At 44.1% G+C, this 14104-nt stretch overlaps 1 protein-coding gene across 1 annotated transcript in view; it reads right to left on the reverse strand.

The window, feature by feature from the left end:
* Positions 1-14104, reverse strand: part of LOC126474300 (uncharacterized) — a 175845-nt gene that overhangs the window by 158195 nt on the left and 3546 nt on the right. The window contains exons 2-4 of the mRNA XM_050101766.1: positions 12028-12171; positions 11865-11934; positions 1292-1655 (exon numbers count right to left, since the gene is read on the reverse strand). Of these exons, the coding sequence (XP_049957723.1) occupies positions 1292-1655; positions 11865-11934; positions 12028-12171 (578 nt within the window). The remainder of the gene's footprint in view (positions 1-1291; positions 1656-11864; positions 11935-12027; positions 12172-14104) is intronic.

The raw sequence follows: 14104 nt of genomic DNA on the forward strand, positions 1-14104 counted from the left end.
GTTTACCAGTGCACGTCGCGCGCAAGTTCTACTTTGAGATATAATGCACGCAGTAACTACCATGTTTTTTTTATTATTTGATCTTTGATATTTCGACAGTTTTCATGCATATTTTAAGGTTTTTATGATGCATAAAGTGAAGTATCTCCCAGCAATTTGTTTTTTGAATTGGCGGAAATGTCACGCCTGTGTTAGGCCGATCCTGGTGGCTAAAGCAGTAGTCCAGCCTCGAGGCATTTTGTCTCTGCTGCTGTGATGGCGTGCTACAGTACTAACGTGTGGGGGTTTCAAAGCGTAGCAGGGCTGCATATATGAGGTAGAATCCAAAATTTTCGGAACTGGTGCTTCCATCTGGAAGGTAGAGTAGTAGATCTTTGCACCACTAGGTGGCGAGAGCTGCACATCTGACGAGTCAGTGTGTGGAGTGGCATTCAGATGGGAGGACGTGTTGCGTGTCCACAGTGATTTCCGTACTCTGTATTTGGTGTGTGGTGATTTTACAATGGATTCGTGAACAGTACAGACCGCATTTGACGATCCAACCTTCTCGTCAGGGGTTATCACTGGTGACGAGAGCTGGATTTACGGTTATGACCCACAGACAAAACAACAATCGTCCCAGGGGAAGAGCCCGGGCTCCCCGAGATCCAAAAAAGCGAGGCAGATGAAGAGCACGATCATCATTCTCTTTGATACCGAGGGAATTCTGCACAAAGAATTCATCCCACCCAACCAAACAGTGAATTCCGTGTACTACCGTAACTTTTGCGACAGCTCCGTGAAAACGTGCGGCGATGACGGTCCGAACTTGGGCGACAAGGGAACTTGCTGCCGCATCACGACAATGCGCCCTGTCACAAGTCCTCGCTCACCAAGACCTTTTTGGCAAAAAACGACACGGCAGTTTTAGTCCACCCACCATATTCGCCCGATTTGGCACCTCGCGACTTCGCACTATTCCCAAAACTGATACTCGAGTTGAAAGGCCGTCGGTTCGACAATCTCGGGAGGATTCAAGAAGCATCGCTGTCGGTGATAAACACCCTCAAAGAACGGGACTTCCACAAAACGTTTGACCAGTGGCAGAAGCGCTGGGACCGGTGTGTACGTGCGTATGGGAACTGCTTCGAGGGTGCGGTGACCATTAGTCCAAAGGTAAGGTTTTCAACAGATGACAGCACCAGTTCCGAAAATTTTGGATAGCACCTCGTATGTGCCTGCAAACGAACACAAGTCAAATTGCTAGAGTTATTTTCCTGAGGTAATAGTTGAAACCAGATACTCGGCGTACCTGGCAGTGGAGGCGGCAGACGCACACCGTGGGGGTGGCTCTGAGGCGACGGCGGCGGCGGTGGCGGTGGCGGTGTCCTTCTCCTGGGCCTCACGCTCCTGCTTCTCGACGGGCGTGCCCGCAGGCGAGCGCGGCGGCGGTGACGTGGGGGTGACGGAGCGCGTGCCGCCGCCGCCCGGGGTGGGGGTGGGGCTGTGTGCGGGGGCGGGGGCGGCGGCGCGGCCGGTGCGCGATGTGGCGGACGCCCTGGAGAAGTGCGACGTCCAGTTGCGCTGCTTCTCGATCAGCTCGCGGCTGTTGAACTTGCGCTCCGGTTTGTCCGGCTTCGACTTCTGCGCCGGCGCTGCCGCGGTCTGCGTGGAACCTGCAGTACGGAAACACACACACATTATACGTGTCAGCCGTCTGAAATATCTTTACTAGCGATAAATACGTGAGCTGTCAGGGACCCAGGAGAAGGGGACTTGTAATGTGTAATTTCCTCGAAAAGGAAGTCGCGCGTAAAAGCGCACTGCTTCCCGGGATCGGTGGGAATCTCTTGCAGGCGACAGGCAGCTGAAGCCCGTGAGAGTTTCTTTGTGTAGTGTGTTGATAATATACCTGTTGACGCCAAAGAAACCGTGGTACTAGAATGATATTTTCACTCTGCAGCGGAGTGTGTGCTGATATGAAACTTCCTGGCAGATTAAAACTGTGCGCCGGACCGAGACTCGATCTCGGGACCTTTGCCTTTCACGGGCAAGTGCTCTATTAACTGAGCTACCCAAACACGACGCACGCCCCGTCCTCACAGCTTTTACTTCTGCCAGTACCTCGTCTCCTACCTTCCAAACTTTACAGAAGCTCTACTGCGAAACTTGCAGAACTAGCACTCCTGAAAGTTGTGAAGACGGGGTGTGAGTCGTGCTTGTGTAGCTCAGTTGGTAGAGCACTTGCCCGCGAAAGGCAAATGTACAGAGTTCGAGTCTCGATCCGGCACACGGTTTTAATCTGCCAGGAAGTTTCAAACCATGTCACTATTTATAGATTATTACATACCGACAATTTACGTAAATTTTCTGCAGAAATAAGCAATGAACTCAAGGACAGCATTATCTGGATTGCAGTTGACGAAACTACAGACATTTGTGGCCGTTACATTGCAAATTTAATTGTTGGTGCTTTAAAAGAAGAGCCTCCTCCTTACTATCTAGCGGCCTGCAAAGAACTTGAAAAAGTACATCATTCTACGATCGCCAGATTTGTGAATGAGCGTATTAGAAAAATATTTCCAGAATCTTCTGTAGATGAAAGGGTGTTGGTGTTTATTTCAGATGCTTCACCCTATATTATCGAAGCAGGACAAGTCCACCGAGTATTTTATCCCAGTTTTATTCATGTGACGTGATTTGCTCATGGATTACATCGCGTTGCTGAAGAAGTACGTTCCAAGTTTGTGAATGTAAATAAACTGATTTCATCCACAAAGGAAATGTTTCTAAAGGCTACTGATCGCACCAAGACCTATAAAGAAAAACTAGCAAATGTGCGTTTACCTCCCGAACCAGTGGCAACTCGTTGGGGTACGTGGGTCGAAATTTTGGAAATTTGTGTTAAGGCCTTATGGGACCAAACTGCTGAGGTCATCGGTTCCTAAGCTTACACACTAATCTAACAAACTAACTTACACTAAGGACGACACACACATCCATGCCCGAGAGAGCACTCTAACCTCCGACGCGGACCGTGACAAGACGCCAAGACCGCGCGGCTACGTGAGCGACGCTGTGTTGTTTTACAATGAACATTTCGAGGCCATTAGATGGATAGTAAATGACTTCGATAGTGCAGAGGCTTTGGCAGTTTGCAATGCAAGGGAGATTTTAATGATTCCGGTATTAAAAAATACACTGCTGTGATTAGCATTCTTTCTTCCCATGTACCGGTAAGTATTAATAAGCTTGAAACTTCAGGTTTGGCGCTGAATGAATCTATTCAGTCAATGAGTAAAATTATTCTACTGTACTCCTCGTTGCCGGAGGTATTCTCAAGAAAACTTAAATAAAAGTTTGAAAACATTTTAAACAATAACCCAGGCTTTGAACCCTTCTGCGAAATTGATAAATTTATTAATGGGACGGGTGAACTTATACCAGAAACAATAAGTGCCAACATAGCACCCAAATTCAAATACTGCCCACTTACCTCAGCTGATGTAGAACGATCCTTTTCTGCTTATAAAAATGTTTTGCGTGAACGACGACACAATCTTACTACCGAACATTTGGAACAGTACTTGGTCGTTTATGTTTACAATAGTAGCAAAATGTAAAATAATTGGTAAATGATGCTTTGGTCCAATAGTATTCATTAAAAGTTAATGCTGCTCAAAAAATTCATAATTTACGTTGTTTCTGAAATAAAATAATACGGAGTTTTTGAGTGTACCTCTCGGCGTGCGATATATCTCGAGTTTTCATGCATGTTTTAAGGTTTTTATGATGCATGTAATCCGATTTGTAATTATTACAAACAGAGAAACGTCACATGGAGTGTCGCTTGTGAAGATTATTTGAATAAAAATTTCAGATGTTATGCCCTGTGCGGCAAGTACTAGACAAAACGTCACCGATTGTAGTACTGTGAAGAATAAGTATCGAAGTAGAAAAATAGAGAAGAAGCAGTCCACAAAACTATGAAAGGTGTATATGAAAACTGTGGGCGCACATGCTAAGGAGACTTAATGGAACAACTCAAGAATCTGACATCTCAGGAAAAAAAAAAGAACAGATGCGACATGTGCAGCTTCTCAACAAACTAACAGAAATTGAAACGAAGGGCATTCATGAAGCACAAAACACAAAATTGGAAATACGGCTTTCGTTCTGGTGGATTCTGGGATCTTTGACATTCCAGAGTGTCTCGAGTCCGAAATTGTTAACCGATACATGTTATTTTATGGTTAAAGTTCTGTAAACATTTTTTTAATAAAATAAGATAGAAGTATTCATTGAAAATTAAATACTATTCACACGGCGACCAAGAATCTCCCTTGACGGATGTCCACACGATAGCCTACCTGTTTCCTTGTGTGCAATCTCAGACGCACGGGAATAAAAGGGCACGCAGAGACATTTGTACAAAGAATGCATGTATTCATTGGTGTTCTCGTGTCAAAATGTTGCCGCATTGTGCAAGTAGTCTACCATGCGTACCCTTCTTTGCTTGGAAGCTTGTGTTGCGTTTATCATGATGGCAAGGAAACAGAAAAAGTAAAAGTGACTGTAGGTAAATAAGTATGTAACTAACATAAGTACGAGAACTACCAAGTGGCGCCAACGTATTGTTTGCAAATTTTAGAAAGAGATCACAGCGAGAATTTAGATTTTCTGCTTGGGAAACAGCAGCGTTAAGGCTGACTTAAAAGTCTTTATGTGAAAATTAATTAACATTCAATCCGTCATTTGTATTTTATTTTAAAATAAAACTGGTTTACACAACTTTGATCATAAAAGATACTATTTTATGCGCGAATTAACACCTCGGACTCGGCAGCTTTGGGAATGCCATAACGGAGGTAAGAGTTCCTCAGTTTTGTATTTTTTTTTTTGCAGCAGCAGCAGTGGATTCACTTCGTGGAGGAGCTAACATACCGTATTATTTCTTTTGTTCATATGTAAAGTTCCTCAGCTACGCTGTTATGTCGCCATAGCATGAATAAGCGTCCAGTTTTCACGTACATCTTTCAAAAGTTTCTGGCTTACTCTTCTCTGTTCTCCTACTTCGAAACTTACGGTATAGCATTCTTTACAGTAATATGACCGGAGACACTTTATCTAATATCTGACGCTCAAATTTTTACCCAATCTTCGGAGTTGACATTCCAAACGATTTTTCTTTGTTTTTAATTATCTATAACTTTAAGCGTGCTTCCTTTGGAGGCAACTGACGTTAGTGCACATAAATCGCTTCACAGCACAGCATCAACAAACTATACAATGAAACAACGCAGCTGCCAATCGACTGTTGAGAAGCGCAATAGATTCCCACCGATCCCGGGAAGCAACGCGCCCTTATGAACGGCCGCCATTTCGAGGTAATTATGCTGGCATGCGTGAGTGCTCTGTTGGGCATTTATGCTCCAAGTTGAAAACACAAATGCCTTCGTGTGGACACGAAGTATTCTTCATTTCAGTAATAATTAACTGAAATGCGTTGTTTTGAAATGCGAAATAAATAGTTCAAACTGCTATATAAGTCGCCGGTTACCCGCTAACGAAATGTTACTTATCAGCCGTATCGTTGCAGTTTCCCAAGCAGAATATGCAACATTTCGCTGGAAATTTGCAAATAAACGTGGTTCTCGTACCTCTGTTATTTGGTACTTTTCACAAACAGTAGCTTTTGTCTTTCCTTTTTCTGACGATTTTTAATCTCAATAAACGCAGCACGAACTCCAAAGAAGGAGCTCCACAGCAGAGTGCTTGGGCAGCTGGGCAACGTGTTGACACGAAGACGCCCGTGTGTAAATGCGTCCTTTCCGCTGGTTTTTCCGCGAGCGCTTTCATTCTCGTGCGCCTGGGATTGCGCACGAGGAAATCGGCATCGTGTGTGGACATCTCAATACGCGCATTCCTAACGTGTGGAAACGGCAGACTACTCCTCGGATTGGACGATCAGTTTCCCAAAGCAGCGCTGCGATTTTGAGAACTGTTTCTCACTGCTGTAGGAAAGTTTTGTGCGATGGATGATCTTCCAGTCTTGTAAGTACGAACAAAACTTAAGGTCAGTCCGTGGTGTTCTCTCAAAAGACGACACTCTGTGAGTTAGCAGATGGAAATGAGCGTTTGGCGTCATTGGCCGGGAGGCCCCTTACGGGGCAGGTCCAGCCGCCTTGGTGCTGGTCTTATTACATTCGCGCCGGAAAGGGATGAAATGATGACGACGATAACACAACACCCAGTCCCTAAGCGGATAAAATCCCCGACCCAGCCGGGAATCGAACCCTGGCCCGTAGGACGGCAATCCGTCACGCTGACCACTTTTTTCTTTTTTTTGCATTTTGTTCGTTGTTGATCGTTGTGTTTAGTCGTTGCGGTCGTCACATGACATCCATTGAAGTTCGCTGTTGGTCCTTTCTCTCAGTTTTTTTTATTACAGAGGCCAACCAGCTCTCTGACCGAACACGCTGAGCTACCGTGCCGGCACCACTCAGTTATCGGGGCATATAGTTGGCAGATGGGAGTAGCTGAAGGGATAGAAAGCATATGACGTCGATCGATATCAACTGCTGACAACATTAGCTAGCACACCACAGAGTGTGTGTGTGTGTGTGTGTGTGTGTGTGTGTGTGTGTGCCTACAAAGGTATAGCAGGTACGCATGGTTTAAAAGTATTATTAGCTTTTTGGAATGGAAAAAAATGTAGAGGAAACAAAAGGCAAATTCTTACAAAATATAACGCTAAACTATTGAAAAACTATTCCAGGGACAGATGTGGACTCTGACCACAATCTATTGGTTATGAACTGTAGATTAAAACTGAAGAAACTGTAAAAAATGTGGGAATTTAAGGAGATGGGACCTGGATAAACTGACTAAACCAGAGGTTGTACAGAGTTTCAGGGAGAGGATAAGGGAACAATTGACAGGAATGGGGGAAAGAAATACAGTAGAAGAAGAATGGGTAACTATGAAGGATGAAATAGTGAAGGCAGCAGAGGATCAAATAGGTAAAATGTCGAGGGCTCGTAGAAGACCTTGGGTAACAGAAGAAATATTGAATTTAATTGATGAAAGGAGAATATAAAAATGCAGTAAATGAAGCAGGCATAAAGGAATACAAACGTCTCAAAAATGAGATCGACAGGAAGTGCAAAATGGCTAAGCAGACATGGCTAGAGGATAAATGTAGAGGGGCTTATCTCACTAGGAGTAAGATAGATACTGCCTACAGGAAAATTAAAGAGACCTTTGGAGAAAAGAGAACCACTTGTATGAATATCAAGAGCTCAGATGGAAACCCAGTCCTAAGCAAAGAAGGGAAAGCAGAAAGGTGGAAGGAGTATATAGAGGGTCTATACAAGGGCGATGTACTTGAGGACAATATTATGGAAATGGAAGAGGATGTAGATGAAGATGAAATGGGAGATATGATACTGCGTGAAGAGTTTGACAGAGCACTGAAAGACCCGAGTCGAAACAAGGCCCCCCGGAGTAGACAACATTCCATTAGAACTACTGACAGCCTTGGGAGAGCCAGTCCTGACAAAACTCTACCATCTGGTGAGCAAGATGTATGAGACAGGCGAAATACCCTCAGACTTCAAGAAGAATATAATAATTCCAATCCCAAACAAAGCAGGTGTTGACAGATGTGAAAATTACCGAACTATCAGTGTAGTAAGTCACAGCTGCAAAATACTAACACGAATTCTTTACAGACGAATGGAAAAACTGATCGAAGCCGACCTCGAGGAATATCAGTTTGGATTCCGTAGAAATGTTGGAACACGTGAGGCAATACTGAACCTACGACTTATCTTATAAAATAGATTAAGGAAAGGCAAACCTACGTTTCTAGCATTTGTAGACTTAGAGAAAGCTTTTGACAATGTTGACTGGAATACTCTCTTCCAAATTCTGAAGGTGGCAGGGGCAAAATACAGGGAGCGAAAGGGTATTTACAATTTGTACAGAAACCAGATGGCAGTTATAAGAGTCGAGGGGCACGAAAGGGAAGCAGTGGTTGGGAAGGGAGTGAGACAGGGTTGTAGCCTCTTCCCGATGTTATTCAATCTGTATATTGTGCAGGCAGTGAAGGAAACAAAAGAAAAATTCGGAGTAGGTATTAAAATCCATGGAGAAGAAATAAAAACTTTGAGGTTCGCCGATGACATTGTAATGCTGTCAGAGACAGCGAAGGACTTGGAAGAGTAGTTGAATGGAATGGACAGTGTCATGAAAGGAGGGTATAAGATGAACATCAACAAAAGCAAAACAAGGATAATGGAATGTAGTCGAATTAAGTCGGGTGATGCTGAGGGAATTAGATTAGGAAATGAGACAATTAAAGTAGTAAAGGAGTTTTGCTATTTGGGGAGCAAAATAACTGCTGATGGTCGAAGTAGAGAGGATATAAAATGTAGACTGGCAATGGCAAGGAAAGCGTTTCTGAAGAAGAAAAATTTGTTAACATCGAGTATAGATTCAAGTGTCAGGAAGTCGTTTCTGAAAGTATTTGTATGGAGTGCAGCCATGTATGGAAGTGAAACATGGACGATAAATAGTTTAGACAAGAAGAGAATAGAAGCTTTCGAAATGTGGTGCTGTGACCATAGACGTGAAGTAAAGGTAATTTACTATATATTTACGTCACTGTTTTATTCGCGACCATGTCGCAGCTTGTTATATCATACTTTTATTGTTTCAGAGTGTATAAGCGAACAAGGAAAAAAATTCTCGGATTTCACGTTCAAAAATACACTTCTTCCCAGGTAATAACACACTTTTCCCGAGTGAAAATATACAATATACCGCGCGTAAAAGCACATTTTTTCCGTGTTAAATAACAATATACTTTCCCTCAGAGCTGGAAACTTATCAATCCTTTGAATGGTAAAGGCTTTTTATGCCGTCGTTGAACTTCCCCGCACTTTAGGAAACGAAAGCCAGCAAAAAACAACGCGCTTTGAAAAGATCTTTTGACATGCAGCAACATGTACACTGTGTATTTTCGTACTACGGAAGTACAAATACGAATCTCACCAATTACAGCATGGTAGCGTCCAAAGCATTGACATAGAGATCGCGAAGCGTTTTTGTCAGCCAATCATAGCTCGCGCCATGTGGTCTCGCCAGCCAATGACAACAGATATTTTCAGAGCATAGGACGTGATGTAGTCAGCTAACAGAACACATCACTGTTAAGTAGCGCGAACACGAAAACATATTGGTTTAAATTAATATGATATACATACCGTACAGTTATAACAAGAAACTAAGATTTCATGTGTAACATTGGTCGTCAAATTTTATGCTTTTTCCGACTTTTTGGTTAGGCAGGATCCTAAGAGCACAGCTTAAATTGCAGCATCTGACTATTTCTGACAAGCAGGATTATGAATTCCACTGCTATGCACCTAACATTTCGTAGGTGAGCTGGATCAACAAATGTTCCGTCGATCATTACGACTTTTCTATAGAAAAGCCAATTACATGTGAAACTGCTCAACAACTGACACCGCTCTTTTTCTGATGCATTATTGCATAATTTGTGATCTGTGAAAGAACTAAAATAAATATGAAAATTAACCTCGAAGACTGGCCTTTATTGACATCTGTTACTTTTTAACATGTATCAAACACAAATGTGACAGTAAATTTTTAAATAGTAGCATAAATGGCTGGTTTTCGAAGTGGCTGGTCCTCAAAGCGTTAAATTTTGAATGAGATTCAAGCGCTCCACGATTTAAGAAATTCATCGCACATTCTCACAAATAACGTAACTGATCTTGTGTAAAGGGAAATTTACTTTTAAAATAACGCTTCTCAAATCACCGTTTGCAATATTTTTCCGTGACGTGTTAGAAATGCAAACAGTTGGGACGTCACACTCATCGAAAGCAGTTCGTTTTTACGAAGTACTATTTAGTCTTCATCGTAAAGCCTTTGACATATTTTGCTGTCCACACATGGCTGTTCATGCACTGATTTTTGTTGTTTTAAAAGGTACATTTTCTTTGCAGCTAAAATTTTGGTGTTATTCTCTCGTTTCTTTTCTTGCTGCAGTATTGTTCTGCAGGACCGGGCTAAAGTGAAACTCACTGTTAGATCATCAGTTCCTACCAGTTAAAATTACAAAAATTTAATTGGAGAGTAAAACAATGAAAAATTCCAGGAATTCTAAAAAGTTCTCACGTAGTTCCCGGATTTCTTCGGAGAGAAAAAGTTCCCGGGTTTCCCGCGGCGTACACACCCTGTTATTAAATTGTACGTTAATAGACAGTATTTCTATGGGTATTTTTGTTACCTCAAAATCTTGAGATTCAGACCCATATCGAAGTTATAGCAGACCAAGGCATCCCATTTTCTCAAGAGGCCGTAAGTCTAATGACTGCAAACTAACCGTCTTTATCTCTACATGAAAACACAACGACGAAACTACACAGGAAGGTAAAGACGACGAAAAGGACGATGACCAACAATTTGACACTGAATAAAGATATATTGCAACAGTTTGGATGCTAAGTTTGTACATTTTGAAAATAAACACATATTGTTGTGTTGATCTTCAGTCCTGAGACTGGTTTGATGCAGCTCTCCATGCTACTGTATCCTGTGCAAGCTTGTTCATCTCCCAGTACCTACTGCAGCCTACATCCTTCTGAATCTGCTTAGTGTATTCATCTCTTTGTCTCCCTCTACGATTTTTACCCTCCACGCTGCCGTCCAATACTAAATTGGTGATCCCCTGATGCCTCAGAACATGTCCTACCAACCGATCCCTTCTTCTGGTCAAGTTGTGCCACAAACTTGTCTTCTCCCCAATCCTATTCAATACCTCCTCATTAGTTACGTGATCTACACACCTTATCTTCAGCATTCTTCTGTAGCACCACATTTCGAAATCTTCTATTCTCTCCTTGGCTAAACTATTTATCGTCCATGTTTCACTTCCATACATTGCTACACTCCATACAAATACTTTCAGAAACGACTTCCTGACACTTAAATCTATACTCGATGTAAACAAATTTCTTTTCTTCAGAAACGCTTTCCTTGCCATTGCCAGTCTACATTTTATATCCTCTCTACTTCGACCATCATCAGTTATTTTGCTCATAAACACATAATGAAAGTCAAATAATGTAGGGAATATATAAAATGTAGACTGGTGGTGACAAGGAAAGCGTTTCTGAAGAAGAGAAATTTATTAAAATCGAGTATAATTTAAGTGTCAGGAAGTCTTCTGAAAGTATTTGCATAGAGTGGAGCGATATATGGAAATGAAACATGGGCGATGAACAGTTTAGACAATAAGAGAACAGAAGCTTTTGAAATGTGGTGCTACAGAAGAGTGCTGAAGATTAGATGGGTAGATCACGTAACTAATGAGGTGGTGCTGAAGAGAATTGGGGAGAAGAGGAATTTGTGGCACAACTTGACTAGAAGAAGGGACCGGTTGGCAGGACATGTTCTGAGGCATCAAGGGATCACCAATTTAGTATTTGGAGGGCAGCGTGGAGGGTAAAAATCGCAGAGGGAGACCAAAAGATGAGTACAGTACGATGATTCAGAAGAATGTACGTTGCAGTGGTTACTAAGAGATGAAGAGGCTGGGACAGGATAGAGTAGCATGGAGAGCTGCATCAAGGCAGTGTTTGGACTAAAGACCACAACAACAACAATGTATTTCATTTGACCCCACAGCAAAACAAAAGCATAAAATAATTTTGACCGGTTTTCAAGTGTAGATACTCGTGTGTGCCGGCCTTGGCGGGTAGAAGTGCGTCCATCCCGTCTGGCAACCCGCTCCCTGTACACCGAGCCCGACGCAACACACGATAAGCAGTTTCAGCGTCAGCGCTACGTACCGAACGGGTGCGGGGGCGGCGGCGCGCCCTCGTCGTGGAGGCCGTTGGCGGCGGGCCGCGCGGGGGCGGCGCCGTCGGAGCGGGGCGCGCGCAGCTGGAGGCGGCCCGGCACGGCCGCGCGGCGCCCGGGAGCGGCGGGGGCGGCCGCGGCCGGCGGCTGCACCGGCGCCGCCCCCGCTCCCGGCGCCGCCCCCGGGGCGTCGCCCAGCTTCTCGAAGAGCGCGCGCGCCGTGATGAAGCGCGCCACGTGGCTCTCGGTGCGCACCACCGTCGCCTGCTGCGGCTTCTCGCCGCCGCCCGCCGGCTCCTGCAACCACAGATCCAAGTCCTCTTCACCACACCTCGACTTACATCAATCACCACACACAGTAGTTGGTTGGGGGAAGGGACTGAAGCAAACCAAGCGCTGTATCATGTGAGAGATACAGTTGCGAGCGAGTGCGCCGGGACTTACCCCAGTACACTGCTAGTAGCCTTAACGCGTCTGCATGTAGCGCACAAGTATTGCACCACATCACAATTTAGTATGAAATTAAAAATCAAAATTTATGTTTAAAACTTTGTTAAATTATAGGTTAGTAATAATGTTCCAAATACGAAGTCTTGATGTTCTAAACTTAATAATTTACGGAAAAATGCCGTTTTAAGGAAAAAAAAAATCAGAGGCGCTAAATAATGACGCTAGGAAGCCAGAATTTGGTCAGAAGGTGCAGTTAGACGTTATTTTTAAGTGATGCTGGTTTTCAAAACCAAGGTTATGTTTACAGCATCATGATGATCGCAGTCGTCTTTGGCGACATTGGACGTTACAATTCATTTCAGATGTGTTACGACCCGTGGCTCTACCCTTCATTCGATCCCTGCGAAACCCTACATTTCAGCAGGATAATGCACTCTAATTTAACACACATTCCAACTCGCTAATGCGCTCAGTATGGGGTGTGACCACCTCTGGCAGTAATCCAGGCCTGACAAACGATGGGTCATTTTGCGAATGATGTCATCAGTCTCATGTTGAGGCAGTAACGCCAATTCTCCCTGCAGCGCTGTTCGCAAATCTTGGAGAGCGGTTGGTGGATTTTGGCGTGATGCAACCCGAGTCCCGGATGTGCTGTGGTCGTGTGAACCTTACTGGGCTGCCACTCCTCTTCCACATAATTTCTCTCATCGTTTTTCAGGCCTCACGGGTTACCAATATTTATCTACTTTAAACGTGCTGTCCACTCGGTTCTGGAGAATAGGGAGAAAGATTGTTCGCTTAAGCTCCCGCGTCAGTTTCGCTTGCTGCTGTGCCTTGTTTAAGGTGATGATACATGGTTAGCAAATTCACGCTGAGGGTGTGCACTACGGCAGCCAGTTTTTCGTGGTCACCAGAGTTCATCAGGAGCGCGGTGTAGCAGATGCCTCCTCTACATCCAGTGACATCTTGGCCCCCGTGTAGCCGCTTTTATTAAAAACAGTCGATCCCACTTAGTAGCGCACAGAATAACGGACAGTCCCAGCACTGTGTGAGATATACAACCGTTGTCTGCGTCTCATTGATGTCCGTAGCTTGTATCGACGATAGAGTTCGTCAGTGACCTTCAGGTCTTGTCTGCCGACTTGGAGGGGCTATCCCAGAGAATGTGATACACTCTTGATGGTGGTCCATCCTTCGGACCGAGTGGTGTGGCGCAGTGGTTATCACACTGGACTCGCATTCGGGGGAACGACGTTTCAAACCCGCGTCCTTAGGTTTTCCGTGATTTCCGTAAATCACTCCAGGCAAATGCCGGAATGCTTCCTTTGAAAGGGCACGGCCGATTTCCTTCCCAATCCTTTCCTAATCCGATGGGACCGACGACCTCGCTGTTTGGTCCCCTGTCCCAAATCAACCAATCAACCAACTACCGTCCCTCAAACGAGAATATTATTTGAGTTCGGCATGCTTTCATGATGTGAGACATGGGTGAGGTGTGAGACTCACCTACATCACTTACGCAGATTTCCGTCACACTGCGTTCTCTAACATGACGGGGATGGCACTGCTGTAGTCGCTCATTGTACGTCACACTGATATGGAACTAAAATTTGCCCGACTTACTTTCAATATAGTTCACAGTTGTGATAATGCCACTTTGGTACCCAAGAGGAGATAAGATTTAATCCGTTAAGACCAGCAGCTGATAGCATATCAGTCAGTGACGGTGAGGAAAAATTTGAACACAGCAGGACAAGAATATCGCAGGTGCGCGTTGTCT

The sequence above is a fragment of the Schistocerca serialis genome, chromosome 4 (assembly GCF_023864345.2).
Source record: "Schistocerca serialis cubense isolate TAMUIC-IGC-003099 chromosome 4, iqSchSeri2.2, whole genome shotgun sequence".
NCBI lineage: Eukaryota > Metazoa > Arthropoda > Insecta > Orthoptera > Acrididae > Schistocerca > Schistocerca serialis.